Source organism: Aythya ferina, assembly GCF_964211825.1.
Source record: "Aythya ferina genome assembly, chromosome: 1".
Classification (NCBI taxonomy): Eukaryota; Metazoa; Chordata; class Aves; order Anseriformes; family Anatidae; genus Aythya; species Aythya ferina.
This window is the reverse complement of record NC_140296.1, coordinates 44,082,278-44,100,446: the sequence shown is the minus strand read 5'-3', so window position 1 is coordinate 44,100,446 and position 18,169 is coordinate 44,082,278. Positions and strand designations below refer to the sequence as shown.

General features: G+C 38.0%; 1 protein-coding gene across 18 annotated transcripts in view; it reads right to left on the bottom strand.

Annotated features, from left to right (window-relative positions):
- The window catches only part of LMO7 (LIM domain 7), a 129,920-nt gene that overhangs the window by 55,324 nt on the left and 56,427 nt on the right, over positions 1–18,169 (bottom strand). For 16 of the 18 annotated variants that reach the window (XM_084527083.1, XM_084527096.1, XM_084527097.1 and 13 more), the window contains exon 4: positions 17,085–17,191. In XM_084527083.1, coding sequence (XP_084383209.1) covers positions 17,085–17,191 — 107 coding nt within the window. Of the gene's footprint in view, positions 1–17,084; positions 17,192–17,395; positions 17,430–17,619; positions 17,828–18,169 lie in introns of those variants that run through there. The other 2 variants (XM_084527087.1, XM_084527089.1) reach the window with 2 other exon arrangements.

Here is an 18,169-nt window from a genome sequence, read left to right as displayed (position 1 = left end):
CTGATGACTGAGGAAAAAAGCTTAATACACCAATTAAGACACCACCAAAATGCTCCAACAAGCTATTACAACTCAGTCTGGTGGTAGGGAGGGAGTGGAACAAAAGGATCCAATTCTGCTCCAAGTGAGGCCATGGCAATATTCCCAACATTTTTAATGAGTGTATGAGTAAATCCTAAATTAGGAATCTTCCTTCTCATGAGAAAGTAGATACTATATGCACTAACTCCTGGAAACTGCAGTTAGCCATCTGCAGAATTTCCCCAACTGTCTGGCCAGAAGTAGGCTCCTTAAAACACACGTGGTGGTTGGAAGCTATCATTCTCAGAAGTCACTCAAACTGCAAAGCCTGGATAATGAAACAGCACTTAGGCTCTGAAATAGGTTAGTCTAGAGATCCTCTACAACTACTTGAAAGGAAGTTGTGGGAAGCAGCCTCTTCTCACAGGTAACTAGTGGTAGGACTACAAGGAATGGCCTCAAGTTGAGCCAGGGGAGGTTTAGGTAGGAAATGAGGAGACATTTATTCTCAGAAAGACCAGTCAGGCATTGGAATATGTTGCCCAGGGAGGTGATGGTGTTACCGTCCCTGAAGGCGTTCAAGGAAAGGTTGTACCTGGTGCTTAGGGGCATGGTTTAGCAGATGACATTGGTAGTGACATTTAGCAGATGATATGGTTGGACCAGATGATCTTGGAGGTCTTCTCTAACCCTAATGATTCTATGATTCTAATTTCCACACAACAATATGGCAGAAATTTTGACCCTAATAAGGTTAATAGAAACCTAAAAGCTTATCTAGGAATCCATGGCTTAAACAGATCTCTATAAAAGGATCTCTTACAAAGGCTGTGAATTACAATCCTTATTGCGTTTAATCATTGCAAAGATTATATCAAACTAATGATTAAACTTCAAAGTATGTCAATTGCAACAGTGCAATTGACAGTGCAAAACAGTGCAAAAAACAAGGCTCAGCTTCCTAGGGAAGAGTCCACACATTGCATTAGCAAATTCTAAATTCAGACTAGCTACCTTGGAGGTGTCTGTGGAAACAGCCCTTTTGATCTCAAGCTTTTAGTCCTCTTTGAATTTAGAAGTCCCAACAGCAACACTTATGTGGCTGTATTCACTGTTTTCCAATTCAACTAAAAGACAAGGACTTATCATCCCCCAATGAAGACTTCTAATATAGACAGAATGAGAAATGTAAAGGTAATTTGATAAAACTAATCGTATGTTTCTCCTCTTGATTACACTTAATTGTAATTATAGAGTTGCTAGCCTACCTGAAATGAATTGTAGTTAGGGAAGGATCTTACCGGAAGCCATCTCACAGGTCTCATCTCCAGGGTGCACATTGCAACAGCAAGATTCAGGATAACTACCAAGGTCTCCCTCTCTTTTCTTCACCAAGCTAACAGAACTACAAGTAGTAGTTAACTCAGTGCAATAGAGGAGTAACCAGTATCATTCACCAACATGGAGAATTGATCAGTCTCTGATGATGGTTTAGGGATAGGATGTCAAAGTGCAGCAAAACTAAAGCACTTCTTGACTCTGAGACAACCACCATAAAGTGCAGGAGAAACAAATGGGATGGAAACACCTTCATCCTTTGACCCAGAGAAAGCATACGTGAGAGATAAGCAAACACAATGATAATGCTCAAGGTTGCCAGGTGGCAAGATGTTGACCCATGTTATCCACACAACACTGGCTGGCAATATAAGCCTACACTAACTTTTTTTTGCAGTATACTTTCCCTTTCTTGCTGCATAGCAATAGACAGGTGGAGAAGGCAGCCATGAAAAACATAGCTGGAGTGCTCTTTATGTGTTATCCTTCCTACATGTCAGTACAGATGCAGTTCATGATCCAATTCATCTGTTGAAGTCTGTATTTTAAAGTATAGTCAGTATTCTTGAGGTCCCTTCCAACCCCTACAATTATGATTCTGTGATTCTGATTCTTTTTCAGGAAGTGAAGGTAGAAAAATGCAAGTCGTCATCATCATCAAGGAAACACATTAATGGCATAGGAGAGTGTGCAAGATCTTTGAATACTCAAAAATAGCTTATACTGCAGTGTAAGTTACGCAAGCCTCGTTTCTAATAACATAAATCAGTTCCATCAAAAACAGCTCATGCTATAACAAATCAGCCATCTGTTTGATGCTAATTTATTGGAAGACACTGATTCTGAACCACTTCAGTAGTCAGATATTTCTTGCTCAGTGAAAAAGAAGGATAATGAATATTAAGGCCTCTACCACACTGCATTTAAAGCTCCTCACCTGGAAAACAGCACATTGAGTAAATATAAAAGTATGCACCTCTTTTTTTTTTTTTCCCTGGCTGGAAAGAATCTGTAGAAACTTTCACTAGGGAAAAAAATCCAAAACTGTTGCAGGAACTGTGGACAGAGCACCAAGCATATAATTATATGAACCATTATTAAAAATTACATGGTTACTTAAGCCTCTGGGTGGGGGGAAAACAGCTAACAGAAACAATATGTGTACACATATGAATATATTTGAGCTTTTTCAAATAATAAAGTTACCAGCAAAACAGAGGCAATATTTCACAAAGAAAAGCTATCAGGAAAAGAACAATGCATTAAAGACAGAGATATTCTATACAAGGGAAAAAAAAAAAAAGCATCCTGTCAACCATCCCATAATCCCTTCTCTTTTTAAGCAGCAACACTGGAATTTTAGTACTGATGAAGGCTGAAACAAGAACAGAAATCAGCAGCTTGTGAAGTAAACAGACCTTTAACATACAAGAAATTTAAATTCATTTTGTGCTCATTTACAACATGTAAAATCTCAAATACACTCATTCTGAGTGTCATACCAACTACCCCCGCAGTATGTTCTCTAACATGCCCTTCATTTCAGAGCAACATCTAAAGATAAAAGCTGCTTTGAAATTATGCTTTCTTAAAGGAAAAAAAAAAAAAAAAAGCCTTTTTGTTATTTTTTGTTAGCACAGCAGATTCTGCATTTCACATATTTCACATGTATAACTGAGCCTTACCAAAGCGCTTCCACAAGTAGAAGACCAGCCAGGGAGTACCACCAGTGGTAAGCCAGCTTTAGTGGAGTCATTATCAAAGTCAAACCAAATAAGCAATCCTATTCCACGAAGACAGTATCATGTACTCCATGTACTCTCTTAATGATCAGATTTATTGCAGGTACATTTTTTTTTTTTTTTTTTTTTTTTTTTTTAAGTGAAGAAATATTGGAATAAACCACAATTTGCTTTATTTAATGAATTAACTTTTTTTTTTTTCTTCTGCCCTCTGTCTTCTACAGGGCTGTCCAGAGAAGCTATGGATGTCCCATCCCTGGAGGTCTTTAAGGCCAGGTTGGATGAGGCCCTGGGCAACCTGATCTAGTGGGTGGTAACCCTGCCTATGGCAGTGGGGTTAGAACTAGATAAGCTTTAAGATGACTTCCAACCCAAGCCGTTCTATGATTCTATGACTATCCCAGTTTCCTCACGCTCTTTTCTTTATTCCCATATCTTGCTGAGTTAACCATCATTGAAAAGCAATCTGTTCAATAATCCAGATACTTCCAGATCCTAGCTGTAAACAAATTACTACAATATCCTCCACCACCAAGGAAAGTACAAGTGTTTCCCTCCCCCCCCCCCCCCCAATAATTACCCACTACTTTTTCTGTGTATGGATCAGGGCATTACACAATTTAATAAGGAAATGGATGAAAAGCTCTACAGCTGCATTTTGCAATACCATTAAAGAATAACCTTTTATAACCGTCACCTGTCTTCTACTTCAAAGCAGGCACTCTTTGAGGCTGCCCCAGTGTTGCTGTTTGTTTTACAAGTTGCCTGGCAAAGAGGCCCAAGCAATGGAGAATGAGAAGAGAAAAAAAGCATCTTCATTAGGTATCCTATCCTAAGTTAGCTGGAGAGTGATCAGAAGGCTAGTTCCAAACCACAGAAACAGTGGCACGTAGATCACCTACAGTAAAAGGACTTTAAACTGAGATTATGCTACACCTTCTTCACTTACAGGAAAATGCAGATTCTAGAATATTTTACAGGTAAACATTGACCTTAATAACACTCATTTTGAAATTGAAGACAGCTTTCACAATTAAATATATAACATTGACAAAGATGCCACAGTACCAAGAGCTGAAGTAACCTGAAATAATTAGCTGGAGAATTCTCTCACAGATGACGGTAGAAAAATCACTGTTCAGTGGTTTTCTTCCACCACTCTCACTGCTACTTATTTCAGCTCACAAGGAACCCAATCACTCCTGTGTCTACAGATGCACAAATAACAGGAACATGTTCCATTAAACACTGTATGCCAAAACCTACATGCAATTAAGCCTGACCAAACAGTTTCTAGGAGCATGAAGATATTTGCTTTCCTGACAAAAATTTCACAAACAAAAGCTCCTTACATAACTACCTATGCCTTGGGTACATTTCCATCAAAAAAAGATTCCTTCCCCAGAAAATAAAAGCAAGCTTCTCCCCCTCCTCTGACTGCTCAGCAATTCATTTTTGCACAAATAAACCATACAAATATATTCCTGCATAACAGAAAAGAAGCAGCTCAGAGTGTTCACTGCTTCCCCACCTCCCCTGGACTGGAATCGAGCCCATGCAGAGTCGTTCAGTTCAGGTTCCTCTATAAAAATGAGAAAAACACCTGTGGGTATGCAAATGAAACCATTCTGCCCGAAGAGGTGCTGCATTTAAGAATGGGAAGATGGATTTTGGTGATGCTGAAAATAGGTTGCTATGCTTCTGTGACCAGCTAAGATCCATTTCTCCACCACAGTTAATAATAAAGAACTGTATTCTTTAATGTTAGCTTTGCATCTAATTTTACTGCCATTCCCTTCTTTTGTCCTCGCTACATTATCTTGTAACAAGATGTGTAGAGCAACACAGCAATTTAAGTAAAGCTCAGGTTAGATAGCTACACCAAGTAGCACAGAAATGCTAAAACTCTTGTGGACAGGGAAAGACAAGTGATGTCTTGCACGACATGATGCTACTCCAGCAGGATGCAGTCACACATAGCCATGACACACAAGCTCTGGAGTGGAGGCAGCATGAGCTGCAGCTCAATGTTAGCAAAGGTGCTGCTGCTCCCACAGCCTAGGAGCCAAGTCAACCCAGTACCCTTCATTGCATAGGTCTACTCTCTTCCTTTAAAACAATGCAAAGCTGTGTACTGTCTGAACCAGTTAACTCCTTTATTCTTCAGAGACTATGCTACTTAGGAAAGAGAACCCTCTGCTTTTTGGCCTACTTCTACTTCACCATTTTCATTTATGTGCTCGTATTTGAGCTGCTGGAAGGAACCAGGACTTTTTTTTTTATTCTCATATATCTTCATGTTCAGTGTGTATTTATATTTAGACAGTTTTTCAAGCCACAGCATTTTTTCATTGCAAAATTCATTTTTTGGGAAGAAAAAAAGTAAAGGCTAAAAAAAGTCCTAGGAAGATATTTGATACATTAAATTTGTTTTTAAGAGTAAGATTTCCTTTCTTTTCTGAGCCCTATTTCAGTGAAGATTTCACAACTCACACTTGAACTGAATTTCACAAGTGTGAATCCAACCCTTGCCATCAGATACTTCAGTTTTTACCTTGTCCAGCTTTCTCCCACACACACTTCTCTGCCCTTTCACTGTAGCACCTTATTGTGCAAATATGCCTTCTGACAAAACCGACAAGCACCAGCACTGCACTCCAGCTTTTCTCTTGATAATACTCGCACTGTCCATTAAAAGAAGTAAATTTATCAAGCAACTTTGGCAGACACACGACACAGTACAAACATAGGCTACTTGCCTAGTTCATTCTGAGTACCTGGGGCAACGCTGTATGCTCTTTCCACAACAGTACTGGGAAGGCATGTGATGAGCTTAATTTGTCCGCCTGCACACAGAGCCTAGTGCACAGCAGCAAGCAGATACCGCGCAGCCATCATTCATGTGGACCCCAGCAAACAAAGCTCAAGATTGTGGGCTTGTACATTGGCTGCCATCAGCCCATGGATTCATAGACTTACAGTCCTACCTGAACAATGAAAAAGAGTACCAGATAGAAAAGTAGAAACTTACAAGCACAGTCGTATTATTTTGATGGCAATCACCACCCTAGACTGACTATACCACCTAAGTAACTGGAAATTTCCGTATGGGTTATGCCATAATTAAACAAATTGACTTGTTGAATGCATTTGCGGGTTATTCAAATAGTATTAGAGAAGACTGAATTAAACTGAAGAATTTGGTCACAGCTAGAAGAGGGAAGTGTCTCAGAAGGACATAATGTTACTTACAAAAGTTATTCTTTTGCAATGTAATTATTTTCGTCTTGAAGGAACAAAACATCATAATGAAGTGTCAAATAACACTAATTAGTAACTACTGCAAAGTGGCTTCTGTATGATTTCTCAACAGCAATCAACATTGAATACAAGAGAAGAGTCCGTATTTCAAAGAATAAAGTGTTCTGCACAGCAAAAGCAAGTGTTTTGCAGGATGAGCACAGCAGAGGAACATCATTACTGATGCATCTTCTGTGCTTATTCAAGCTGGGTGGGTGTGCCTTCTGCATAACCATCTGATGTGTGATCTTCCAGTTACATTACCCATGCCAAAACCAGTAACAAAGCCTCTTAAATTAACTGATCTTTTTAGAGCAAAAGTAGGTTTTCAGCAATGATGCTGAATATAGCATATGCAAATATATGTGCCAGCTTATTGGCAGAGAACTTCAGCCATTCCTATTATTCTTATTAAGCTCTTACTAAAATACCAAATGGTTTGATGAAAGAAAAGTTAATTTCTAAGAATTCATAATGTTTTTCTTTTCACAATAGCAAAACCTGGCTACACGTAGAAGTGAAATGCTGGTCTAGATTAAAAGGTGTATAATCCCTCCCCACAACAGTTTTATTGACCTCTTCATTCTCTGTATACAACGTTCCACACTTGCTAAAGCTTAACAATAGTAGATCGTTTGACTGATTTAGAAAATCAAATTTTTTATTTGCTTCCATAAAATTATTTGCTTCCATAAAATTTGTGCCTGATTTCTTTCCTCAGCCATGCTTTCTTGGAGGCAGTCATCAAAATTTACACAAGTTAAAACCAGCTTTCACTGGATGTGACCTTTGCCAAAGCTCACTCAGGAGTGTCCACGTGGGGCCAGATCAAAACCCTGTCTAGCCAAGGAGGATGGGATGCTGAATGGTTGCCTAAGGAAGAATAAAAATAAAGCAAGCAAGACGCTTCTCCCTCAGGCACTTCCCAAGCTAGATGGGGTTTTCCTGTGTTAAGTAACTCCTAAGAGATTTCTCTTCCATGAACTTCTCCACTACCCTCTGAACTCAAGCAAACTCTTATCAAGGAAACCTGCTACACTATAAGAATAATCAACCAAAAGAAGGGGTGAGACACAGAGACTAGTTGAACTACTCTGCTGTAACATTTGCTAGTGAGGTTTCTATGTTCATTTGTTGCTCATTGCTTTGTCCACCTTTCCTCTTCATCCATCACCTCTTTTTCTGGCTAAGGACTCCTAGCATCTTTAGAAAAGCAGCAGAAACTATTCTTACTTACAGTCAGAGAATTGTCACAAGAATGAAGATCTCCCAATGCCATAGTTTAATTTTGTGGGTATCTGGGGAAGAGGTGGGAGAATGGCAAAAAGGAAAGCGATCAAAGTGCAAAGCTTCAGGTGGTATTTATAATACCAGCAAACTCCAGATTACCCACAACAGCGTAATAATGTGCCATTGTTTTTTCTAGTCCTCATAATTCTTAGCAATATTTGGGTTATATTTCTGTGTGGGACTTTGACTGCCACTGAACAGACACTTTTACAGAAACTCCTAACCCTATCTGAGGAGTTTCAGGCCTGGGCAGTATCAGCTGTTCCAGAGCTCACCGTTTTCTGTATGAAATTGGAATTGTCCTGATTTTTCTGTTCTCACTTAAGTAACCCAAGTTTTCCTTCTATTTTGTACAAATAAAGAATAACGCTTCTGAAAAATTAGCCTGCAAGATTATTAAAAGTGGCTTACTAGAACTGTGAATACTTGTAAATTTGGACAGATTAGGATTAGTTTGCAGAACTGAACAGCAATTCCCTAATTCCACAACTCTTAGATCGCATCTTAAAGTCAAACCATACATAAGTATATTGTGCCTTCTGTTAACTTGGGCATTTTTAGGTAGTATTTTACAAAGCACATCTCTCACCCTAGAAAATGATTACTGCTGACAGCATCTTAAAAACATCAGGTCACAGAGTTAAGAAGCGTACATTATTGCATCATAAGTCTGACGTGCATATTTGAGCACTAATTCACAGGGCACAAGTGGCTGTCTGTAATTTAATATCCTTTGCCAAAGCAAAAGTATTTTGAACTTAGCCTCCCTTTCCCCACCCCAGTTAAATACTTTATCATATCATGCATTGGAATCCACGTCAACTGATGAGTATCTTTATGTACTGGGTTCAAAGGTGTGTACATGTTTACATTCACAGGATGCTTTTTCTAGAAGAGAAAGGAAAGAGGAAATATATCCCACATTACTCAGCCTCCTTACTCTAGTCTGAGTAACCTGCCAGAGCAACTTTCACATCTTTTTTAGAGTTGGTTTCTGATACGCCCTGCCACTGAGCCTAAGAGAGCACAGGGAGGGTGCAGTCGATACGCAGCAGGGCAGGGTTGCCAGTTGGAGACAGCAGGGCAGGCAGGAGGACTGGCTCTGCGGGAACCTCCGGACTTTCAGAGAGGACAAAGTCCGAGTCCTGCCCCTGGGACAAACTAACCCCTGCCACAGCACAGCAGGGTGGGGAGTTGTGCAAAAAGGCAGCATGGGCACAAGTTGATGGCTGTGATCATCCCCTCTTTCCTCAGGGCTTGTTACACCACAATATATATTGATGCTTCCGGACTGGTGTCCCCCAGAACAGGGGACAGGAAGCCATGATAAAACGCAGCAAGTTCACTGGAGGCTACCAGGATGGTTGGGGCTTTGCGATCCTGAGCTTGATAATTAGAATTAATAATTAGAATTTAAATCTCTGAAAGCACTGTGGGGATACAAAACCTTCTACCTTCCCACCTCCCCCCGAGATACTTTTCAAGTGTATTAGGATCAAGAATGACAACTTTGAAGAAACCAAGATATTCTAGCAAGAAGTTACTGTAACCTTCTTCACCAAATCATTCAGTTTTGTAGCATAAGTATTCAAATACCAATAAGACTATGGATACATGTCACTAAAGATAACTGAATTACTCTCAGTATTACTACCATACATTATTGTCATTTTCTCCAAATTTTTTCAGTCTTTCTGTATGCTTCTAGGTACACATATACCTAGAAGTTTGTCATTCTTTTAGCAAAGTCATCTCATAAAACAGATAAATGATAATCAAACACCATCAAGAATGTAATCCCATAAAAATGTAAATTAACTGTTAAACTACTCAGCAGAAAAAATGAACAATCTCAAACATTTCTCTTCATGATCAGAAACTTCACAGAAAGTTGGAAGATTATATAGTACTACCGCACCCAACATTTTATAGAGTTTATTCTGAAGAGTTGGAGGTTAGTTCCTGGAAGGTATGGTCCAAAGTCTGGAACACTTTGTTACCTACAATGGTTTTACTGGAATGATTTAAAAGATATGCAAATTAATGACATGTGTGAGTATTGTACAGCAAGCACAACAGCATGACATGACAGATGAAATACACTTATTTCAATTTTGTTTCTTTTTTAACCTCTGTGTGACAGTGATTGGTATTGATAAAAGTAAAACGTGAAATATATGATCTTGAAAGGAGTTGTCACAAGCTATACACCAATTTTAATGTTTAAAATATGGATATGCCCCAAAAGATTAGCTGCTGTGAATATTACTCAATTCTATGAAAATGTCCCTAGCAAATAAAAATTTCCAAACTTCCAAAGTCATAGGAACATCTCTAAATTATTCTGTAGTGAGGGTGCTGCACTTTTCCATTTAAAGGGTAGTGTCACTAGGAAACTTAGTTACCACAATAAAATCCTATTACAACCACATGTGCAAGAAGTGTTATTTCCCTGGATTTCAGCAAATGATCTCAAAAAGCAGCATTATTCTAATAAAATTGTTTTTAAAGAAATGTTTTCATTCCACAAAACTCATTCTTTCATTCCATTCCCCCTCAACTTGAATTCAAGGATAGTTTTTTAAAAACTTTGTGCCTTTGGATTGATTGACTTTTCAGTCATACAAATACCACCTGGACACCTTACACAGGTTTGAGTCTAGGGCTAACTACCATGATATTTCTTGCATTGAAGTTCTTGGCTTTCATCCAGTCCACAACTTTCTGTTCTACACAAAATAAAAAGGCAGGAAAGGGTGTTTCCGATTTAATTTTTTTTTTTTTTTTTTAAGAAGCCAAATTAGAACTAGGTTTTTCAACTCATATTGTGCGTTTCTTAGTAACATTAAATCACTACAGCAAACTCAGGCTCAGGTCCATCACATACTCATTATAAGTCTGAAATTCTTAAGTAAAAAAGAATTCAAGAAGCTATATTAACTCCGTAAGTACATTAGATATGCAAGAAGAGCCAAGTATGAATTCAATATTATCAACAAACACCAACTCTGAGCTACCTGACCACAAATTGACTCACATTCTCTTTTTTCTCTTTAAAAAAAAAAAAAAAAAAAAAAAAAAACCTCTATTCCCATGGTGTTAGACTCTATTCCCATGGTGTTAGACTGTGCCTCCTTTGATCAAAATTGGGCAGCTCTTTGTGAAGGACACGATGGGATACTAGTTTCAGAAGTTTCTTATTACATCTCAAACCTTTAGCTAAGTCAATTGCCAGACAGTTCAAATTGCTGAGTGTCACTGGCAAAGCAAACTTAAGGAATTCCCCCAAAGGCTGAGACTAGCTGTCCAATGTTCATGATTGAATTATAAGCATTTGAAGAGTCAGAGACCCTCTGTCTCTTCCTACTAAATCACTGTTTCTTTTAAAAATTGTTCTCTATTTTCTGTCTAGTTTTCTCACAGCACATTTTGGTAAAAATGTTTGTTCTAACCGTACCATTAGGAAGAACACAGCTGGACTTCCTAAATGACAGCTAAGATTCCCACGTAGGCATCAACACAACTACAGGTGCTACAGGTTTGCAAAACAAATTCTTAAGAGCACTGATAATAATTCTCCACTCAGAAAGACCACCTTTGCAGGGCTTCCTACACAGATTACTTTCTTCAATGATCTATTCAGTAGCTGTAACATTTATAACATACGAACTGAAATTTTACTTTGCCTTCATTGACCCTGAAGAAGAAAGTATCCTCAATGAGGAACAAGTGAAATCAGGAAACCCATCATTTTCCTCAAGACTAGACAGAAAAAAAAAAAAAAAAAATTAAACTCATGAGAAACATAAGCATATATACATAAATTAAATCTATTAGAAGGTAAAATCTACTTTTGTGCAGTTCCTTTCCTAGCACATGAAGAACGTCAAATTCAAAGATGCTACATCTACGTTCAAGCTCTTTTTGCTACTGCTTTAACAGTATTTTCAGCACCCTATATCTGCATATTTTTCAGCTGCCCCAAAAAAAAAGACAAGTAAAGAAATTTAATCACTGAAAGGAAGCACTAGTTTTACAGTAATCTGACTTATGGGATAAAGAAGGTAGGTACCAGAGAACGTTTTGTGTTTGGCTTAACTCGGTGCTAAGAAGGCTTACTTTCTGATAACGCCTAAAAGGAAAGGGTGGTTTAGTATGGTACAACACTTGTGATATGGCTTGTAGAAATTGTGTACATACGTTCAAAAGAGATTGTATAAATCAGTATAATTGTTCATTTTTAAAGTTTAATCATTAGAAATCCCTGTAAAATGTATACTGCTTATAGGAAAAACAACAGAATACAGGCTAAGTGATGGGGTCGTAAGCAAATGTTTCATTTTCTCAAGCTTGACTTTAAACACACATCTTATCTCTGAACAATGTTTTTGTGGAAAGAGAGCCTGTCTCAAAAATTTAGCTTCTGATATGCATCAACACAATGATGAGCATGACATAACTGTCGTTAATACCTCTCTCTAGTTGGCTCTAGATATGTAACACTTTGTGCTACAGAAAGCGCTGCAAACAAATTTTTCCAGGATTGTTTTTTGCTTTAGGAAGTTATGAAAAATAATCGTGCTAAACGACCTCTAAATTGATAGTTAATACTATCCAAAACTTAGAAATATCAGGGCTCTCTTACTTCATCTGATTTATGTAGTTATTTGTACTTCAGCAAGATTTCTCTGACAGGTTTATCTGTTTACTTCATATGATTTCTACTTCATTTAGTATATAGAACTGAAGATGAATAAAGAAGAAGTACAGAGCAGCAAAAAGTTGAAAGCCTTATCCAAATATCATAGTCTGAGATATGTTGGGTTCTGAGATACTTGCAGCTATCTTACAAGACAATATTTTTGTTTCACTCAAGACCTACTCTGAATATAAACCCACAGTAATAATATTAGTAGGAGTCAAATATTTTTTATATTTATAGAAGAATAAAATTATTACAATAAGACATGAGACAGCATTGGGTTTACATTAGTTTCAAAAAACATTTGCTATTTAAGATAGCATACTGAATTCTTACACAGAAGCTTGGCTTAGTATGTTTAATAGTATCATGTATTATTATTCCACACTAGGCTGCCTCCTTTTAAAATGATAATTGGGATAGCAAATTCAATCAGAACCAAAGTTTGATGTCTGTCTAAGCAAGTTCTCACTTCATGGCTTTGTTTTGCTAAGTACAGTTCCACAGCTGGGAACAACTGGGTGTGTCAATTCTGAAGAGCTGGGTAAGGAAGTGCTTAGCATTTTTAAATGTTAACTGTGCTGTCAACTCAAAGTTGCCAAGCTCGTATTATGTTCTGTGATAGGACTAGAAAATAATAAAATGAAATATTATGACAACCTTGTATTACTGAAAAAAAATGCTGCATTTTAAGATAACATCTGATTCAAAACAATAAAATCCCAGGCTAAAATATTATATATATATATATATATGTATATATATATATATATAGAGAGAGAGAGAGAGAGAAAATCTAAGAGGAACACATGCATTTACACAAATATCTGAGACAATATACATATGACTGTCGGACACAGTATGTGTGAAATAAGTCCATCTGGATAACTTTTATTGGAAAACATGACACATTGCTGTACTATACCACTGAGCAATAATTTCTGCAGATTTACAGAAATACTGAAATATAAGTCTCAGGCATTAATCTATACACATTTTCATTGGCAGAAAATAAACCATCCATGCCAGTATATTTTTCCACATCACTCAACAACTAATCTCTTTGCTGATCTGGCAAAGCATAGTTTGCAATCCTTTGAACAACAACCAGTAATTTTAACCAGCCCTCTTCACACAAACTTCTAAACAATAAAATTTTAAGCAGCTTTTCCTTTGCAAAAAGGATAATCGCATAATCACTTGGAACTAAGAGTCTCCAGCATACTGGAAATTTAAGAGGATTCTTGTCCCACATATAAATAGTAATTACAGAGAAGGGTTTCACATTATGCCTATACATCATCTCAGTCACCATAGAAATGCTAATAATTAAAAACCAATTGAAAAGTTGCAACCTTATTTCCAGATAGGAAAATTATTTCTTACTATAGCTTCTGGCAAGACACAAGCAACAGAGAATCTTACCTTGCTCAAGTGACAACACCACACTATATAAAAACAAGAATTGGTAACTGCTAATGGCTTGACACTGACATATATTGTTGATGATGCTGAAAGATACATTGGCATCAGTCAAGGTGCAGTGAAAGGCAGCAAGCACACCCAGATACAATAGCAAGCAAGAAGCAGAAAATAAACTTGGCTAATTGGGAAGGGAGCATAGCCAGGTGGGACAGGTCAAAGTCTGTTAAGATGCCCAACAGCCCAAAGGCATATAATTTCCCATAATATAAAAGAGACACCAAATGTAACTGTCAGGCATCAGACACAGGAGGAGCAAAGGAAATACTTCACATAATGCATTGTTAGACTGAAGACTTTCCCAGTACAAGACATCCTGAGTGTTGGAGGCATTACAGGGTTCAAAAAGCAATTGGACAAACTCATGCAAGGCCAAGCACAGCTCAGACAGAAATGCAACCTCCCAGTCAGTGTTAGAGGTTGGTTTTGCTCCAAGATATGAAGACAGCTCTGGTGGTCTTCTTAATGCTGGAGGTGGACCCACCCTTTCAATGACATCCTCCTCTTTACACACTCTTTTCACATACAACACAAGTTGGCATTTTCTGTCTGGTAGTACATATGAGTTGCCTACCAGAGCACTAAGTACTGCTCTCAGCAATCCCAGCCTTAAAAAGCTTACTGTTTAAGCAACAGTTTACTTAATCTACTTTGGGTAGATAAAAAGCACATACTAACAGTGGTGCTGCACTAGAAAACAGGAATACTATCAAGGTGTCAAAATACATGCTGCTTCAGGCACACATTAATATTATCCTGTATAACCTATCACAGCTGATTCAAGATGTGGGCAATTAGCCTCAGGTGATGGTAGCAAAAGAAATTTGCTTGGGAATGTCAGATAGCCCGAAGTGAAATGCAATCTTTTATAAAAATCAGCATACAAGAAAGTCTTCCCTCCTCATGACAAGAAATGATTTACTTTTAATGCTGAAACCAGGGTTAACAGAGGATAACACAAAAGCAATGCATGTAACAATATCCCTTTCCTGACGACTGATATCCAACAAATTTTGAAATATAATATACATTCAAGTGGAATTAGACACACTTCTATTACATTAAAATCCCTCTCTCTCTCTCTCTCTCTCTCTCTATATATATATATATATATATATATATATATATGTAGATTGATCAGCAAGCTCCTGATCAGCATTTCTTTCCTGACACACATACGACTTTCTCTGGAAACTGTCTGAAGACTAGCTTGCCCCCTGGGTGATCAAATAATGCATAATTAACTTTTCAGCAGAGAGTTACCTTTGTATAACTTATTTCCTCTATTTCTTGGAATAAAATGTCCCTCCACAAACTCCTAAACATGTCAAAATGTGTTAGCATAGCTCAGTTACCACTTTACAGCATGGTCAGATACAGAAGTTTTGAATTACTTTGTAAGCATTTTAAACATACTGTGGCAGTGTTATATGATACATAATGTGTGGAAAATCGAACTTTTATTGAAACAAATTAAAAAGAGTACAGCTATATAGCTGGCAGCTCTTTCAACTATAACCCAGACTCCCTGCACTGCTGTCCACAAGACGCAATCAAATCTGCTTTTTTGAAAAACACTAATTAATCTATTGCAAAGCAAGTCTGATGCAATATGCCTGTTGCCTTATGACAAATTCACATTCCGACCTTATTCTGCTCCTGGAAGTAGAACTAGTAGTGCTGAAAGAATCCAAAGAAATGAAACAAAACAGAAGAAACCCACAGTTATGGGCCCACTAGACTAATTTCATGGCTGACCTCACTTGGGCGCTGCGGTTAACATAGGGACAAGTTGGACAGCATAACTTGCACAATAGTTTGTTAGCTCTCTACCTATCTGACCTCCCCTGGCTTTCAGGCTGTCATTATTTACATTGCTGAAGACCAGCTCCTGATAGTGTCCAATCATCTCATCTATACCTGTAGAGTAAGCCTCAACCAAAATAACTTTACCACAGGTTTTTGTGGATAATTAAGGCTTGCCAGAGGTTACCAAGCCTCTAGCTTTCAGTGTGATATAAGAGCCAGATAGAGGATACCAGCGTTCTGGAGGGGTGCCAAATCCCAAATACCACATTAGCAAGAAATTATGTTTCAGGTATGACTCAAAGCCTGGAAAAACACATTTCCATCTCAAGTATCAGACCTCAAAAATGCATGAGCTTTCATTCCGAAACCAGGCGAAGAGCATGTTAACATAGCACCATAGCACCATCCAGTCCACCTACAAGATAATTAATTAAAGCAGTTGGATGTCATTTCACCATATTTTCTCCTGGTATTTACAGAAGGATCACTGCCTGTTCCTCTTTTATAGAACTGATAGCTTAAGACAGGAATCAGTTCTTAACATTTAACTTGACAGGTTTTCAGCACAGCTCACTAAAGCTTTTCCTGTTTGGAGATGACAGTAAACTCATCCTTTGTACTAACACAACAAAAGCAACTAATACTGTAACAAAACAAGAAGTCCCATGAAGATATTTCTGTCACACATTTAAAACACCATATGTAGGCATTTAACAGGTGTTTCACCTTAATCCCTCAGAAACTAGAAGAACTATGAGACTCAGTAGCCCTGAAATTAGCAAATTCAGTAACTACATTTCAGAAACAAACTATTTTGATTTCAGAGGAAAACTCTTTCTCTGTAAGCATAACAATTACTCTATGCCTTTCAGCACTTAGTCTCTACCCTTACATGCTTTGAGGGGAAGTGTGACACTCAGTGACAAACATCTGACTAATATTTGGAGTGGTGAAGACAGCAGCCCTTTAGGAATACCATACCCAAGAACCACAGCAATTCAGATAATCATCAGAAATACCACCCCAGCCTTTCAGATTTTATGTCAGTAATATCAAAGCATAAAGAAAAGTGATGCTTGTTATATCATTTAACAGTTAGTTTTGCTCTGAGCTTAAAATAACCTGAACAGCTTCCATTTTATATATTAAACACTGTAAATATTCATCAACAATTAGCTTGCTTGTGTGAGGTATAATAATTCATTTCTGAAATTCAATTTGTGCAAATATTATTCACCAGGTTTAAGAATGCATAAACCCTCACCACAGTATTCAGAACTGCTTTTATCAGGTTAAAATAATTTTCCATAGGCAAACATTTTTAAAAATGGACTGAGAAACATATTCAGTTAAGATTAGAAGGAGAAGGGGAGGTGAAAAAACAAAACCACAGAACTCACTTGACTGTAACTCGATTGGACAAATCCTGAAGATCTCCTGGATGAAAAAGCTGAGCTTCTTTCAGTCCAATATTTTCGCAAGCTTTCAGAAAAACATTTATATTATCCTGTGAAGAGAAGTAGAAAGCAGTTGCTTAGTTAAAAGCACTAAGCAGGTTTTGCAGGATGGTTAGTGTGAGCCACTAAATGTCAAAGCCCAGCTCATGGAAATAATAATAAAAAACCAAATCTTCTGGTCATAAATACAGGTCGTTTCTCCTATACACATGCAGGTTGTGATCTTAGCGACTGACTGGTACGTTAAAGATTACCTGGCATAAAGCAGCGGCTAGCCAGTAGGCAGCAATCTCTACTTTGATGTCAGCTCTGTTCAGCAAACAAACGCCCCCTTTCTGGCTTTGCACGACAAGCCTCACCTCTTGCCTTTAAAAATAACTCCAGCTACTGACATTCACCACCCAGAAACTCTTGGCAGGGGAGGAAGAGGAGGAACATGCTGTTTCTATGATTACAGACCGATTATGGAATACTGCACCTGGAATCTGGGTTTGGTTGCTGAGCAAGCTCCTGAGAGACAGAAACCAAACTGTATTCAGCCCTGCTGCTTCCTCACTTGTGGGGTTTGCTCTCCTCCTCGATCCTCCCCTTTCTCTCCACCCCCCTCCCTTGTAACACCAAGGTAGAACAAACTGTAGGTGCAGTGTATTGCAGCACCCATTTGCTGCACCTGTTACAGATCAACTGACCAGCAGTAGCAGGTTACAGGGGGGAAAAAACAAAAGAAAAAACAGACTCCAATGATATACAGAGAGATTATACAACTTGTGATCTCTTTCCACTTCAAAAACAATAGGCAATAAGCAAGAAATTCCTTCTCATTAACATGGAATGCTATCAACAACAAAAGAATTTGCCCTCTTGCGCACTTCAGTTTGGTTGAACGCCACAGGAAAAGGTACACAGAGTTACTTAATTCATAAACTGCATACAGCCATGTCATTCAGAGGGTTTGTCAAGTCAAAGTACTTTTATGAGTTTCACAGTATGAAAGAGCACCACATCAGCAATTTAATACATTTGAAATT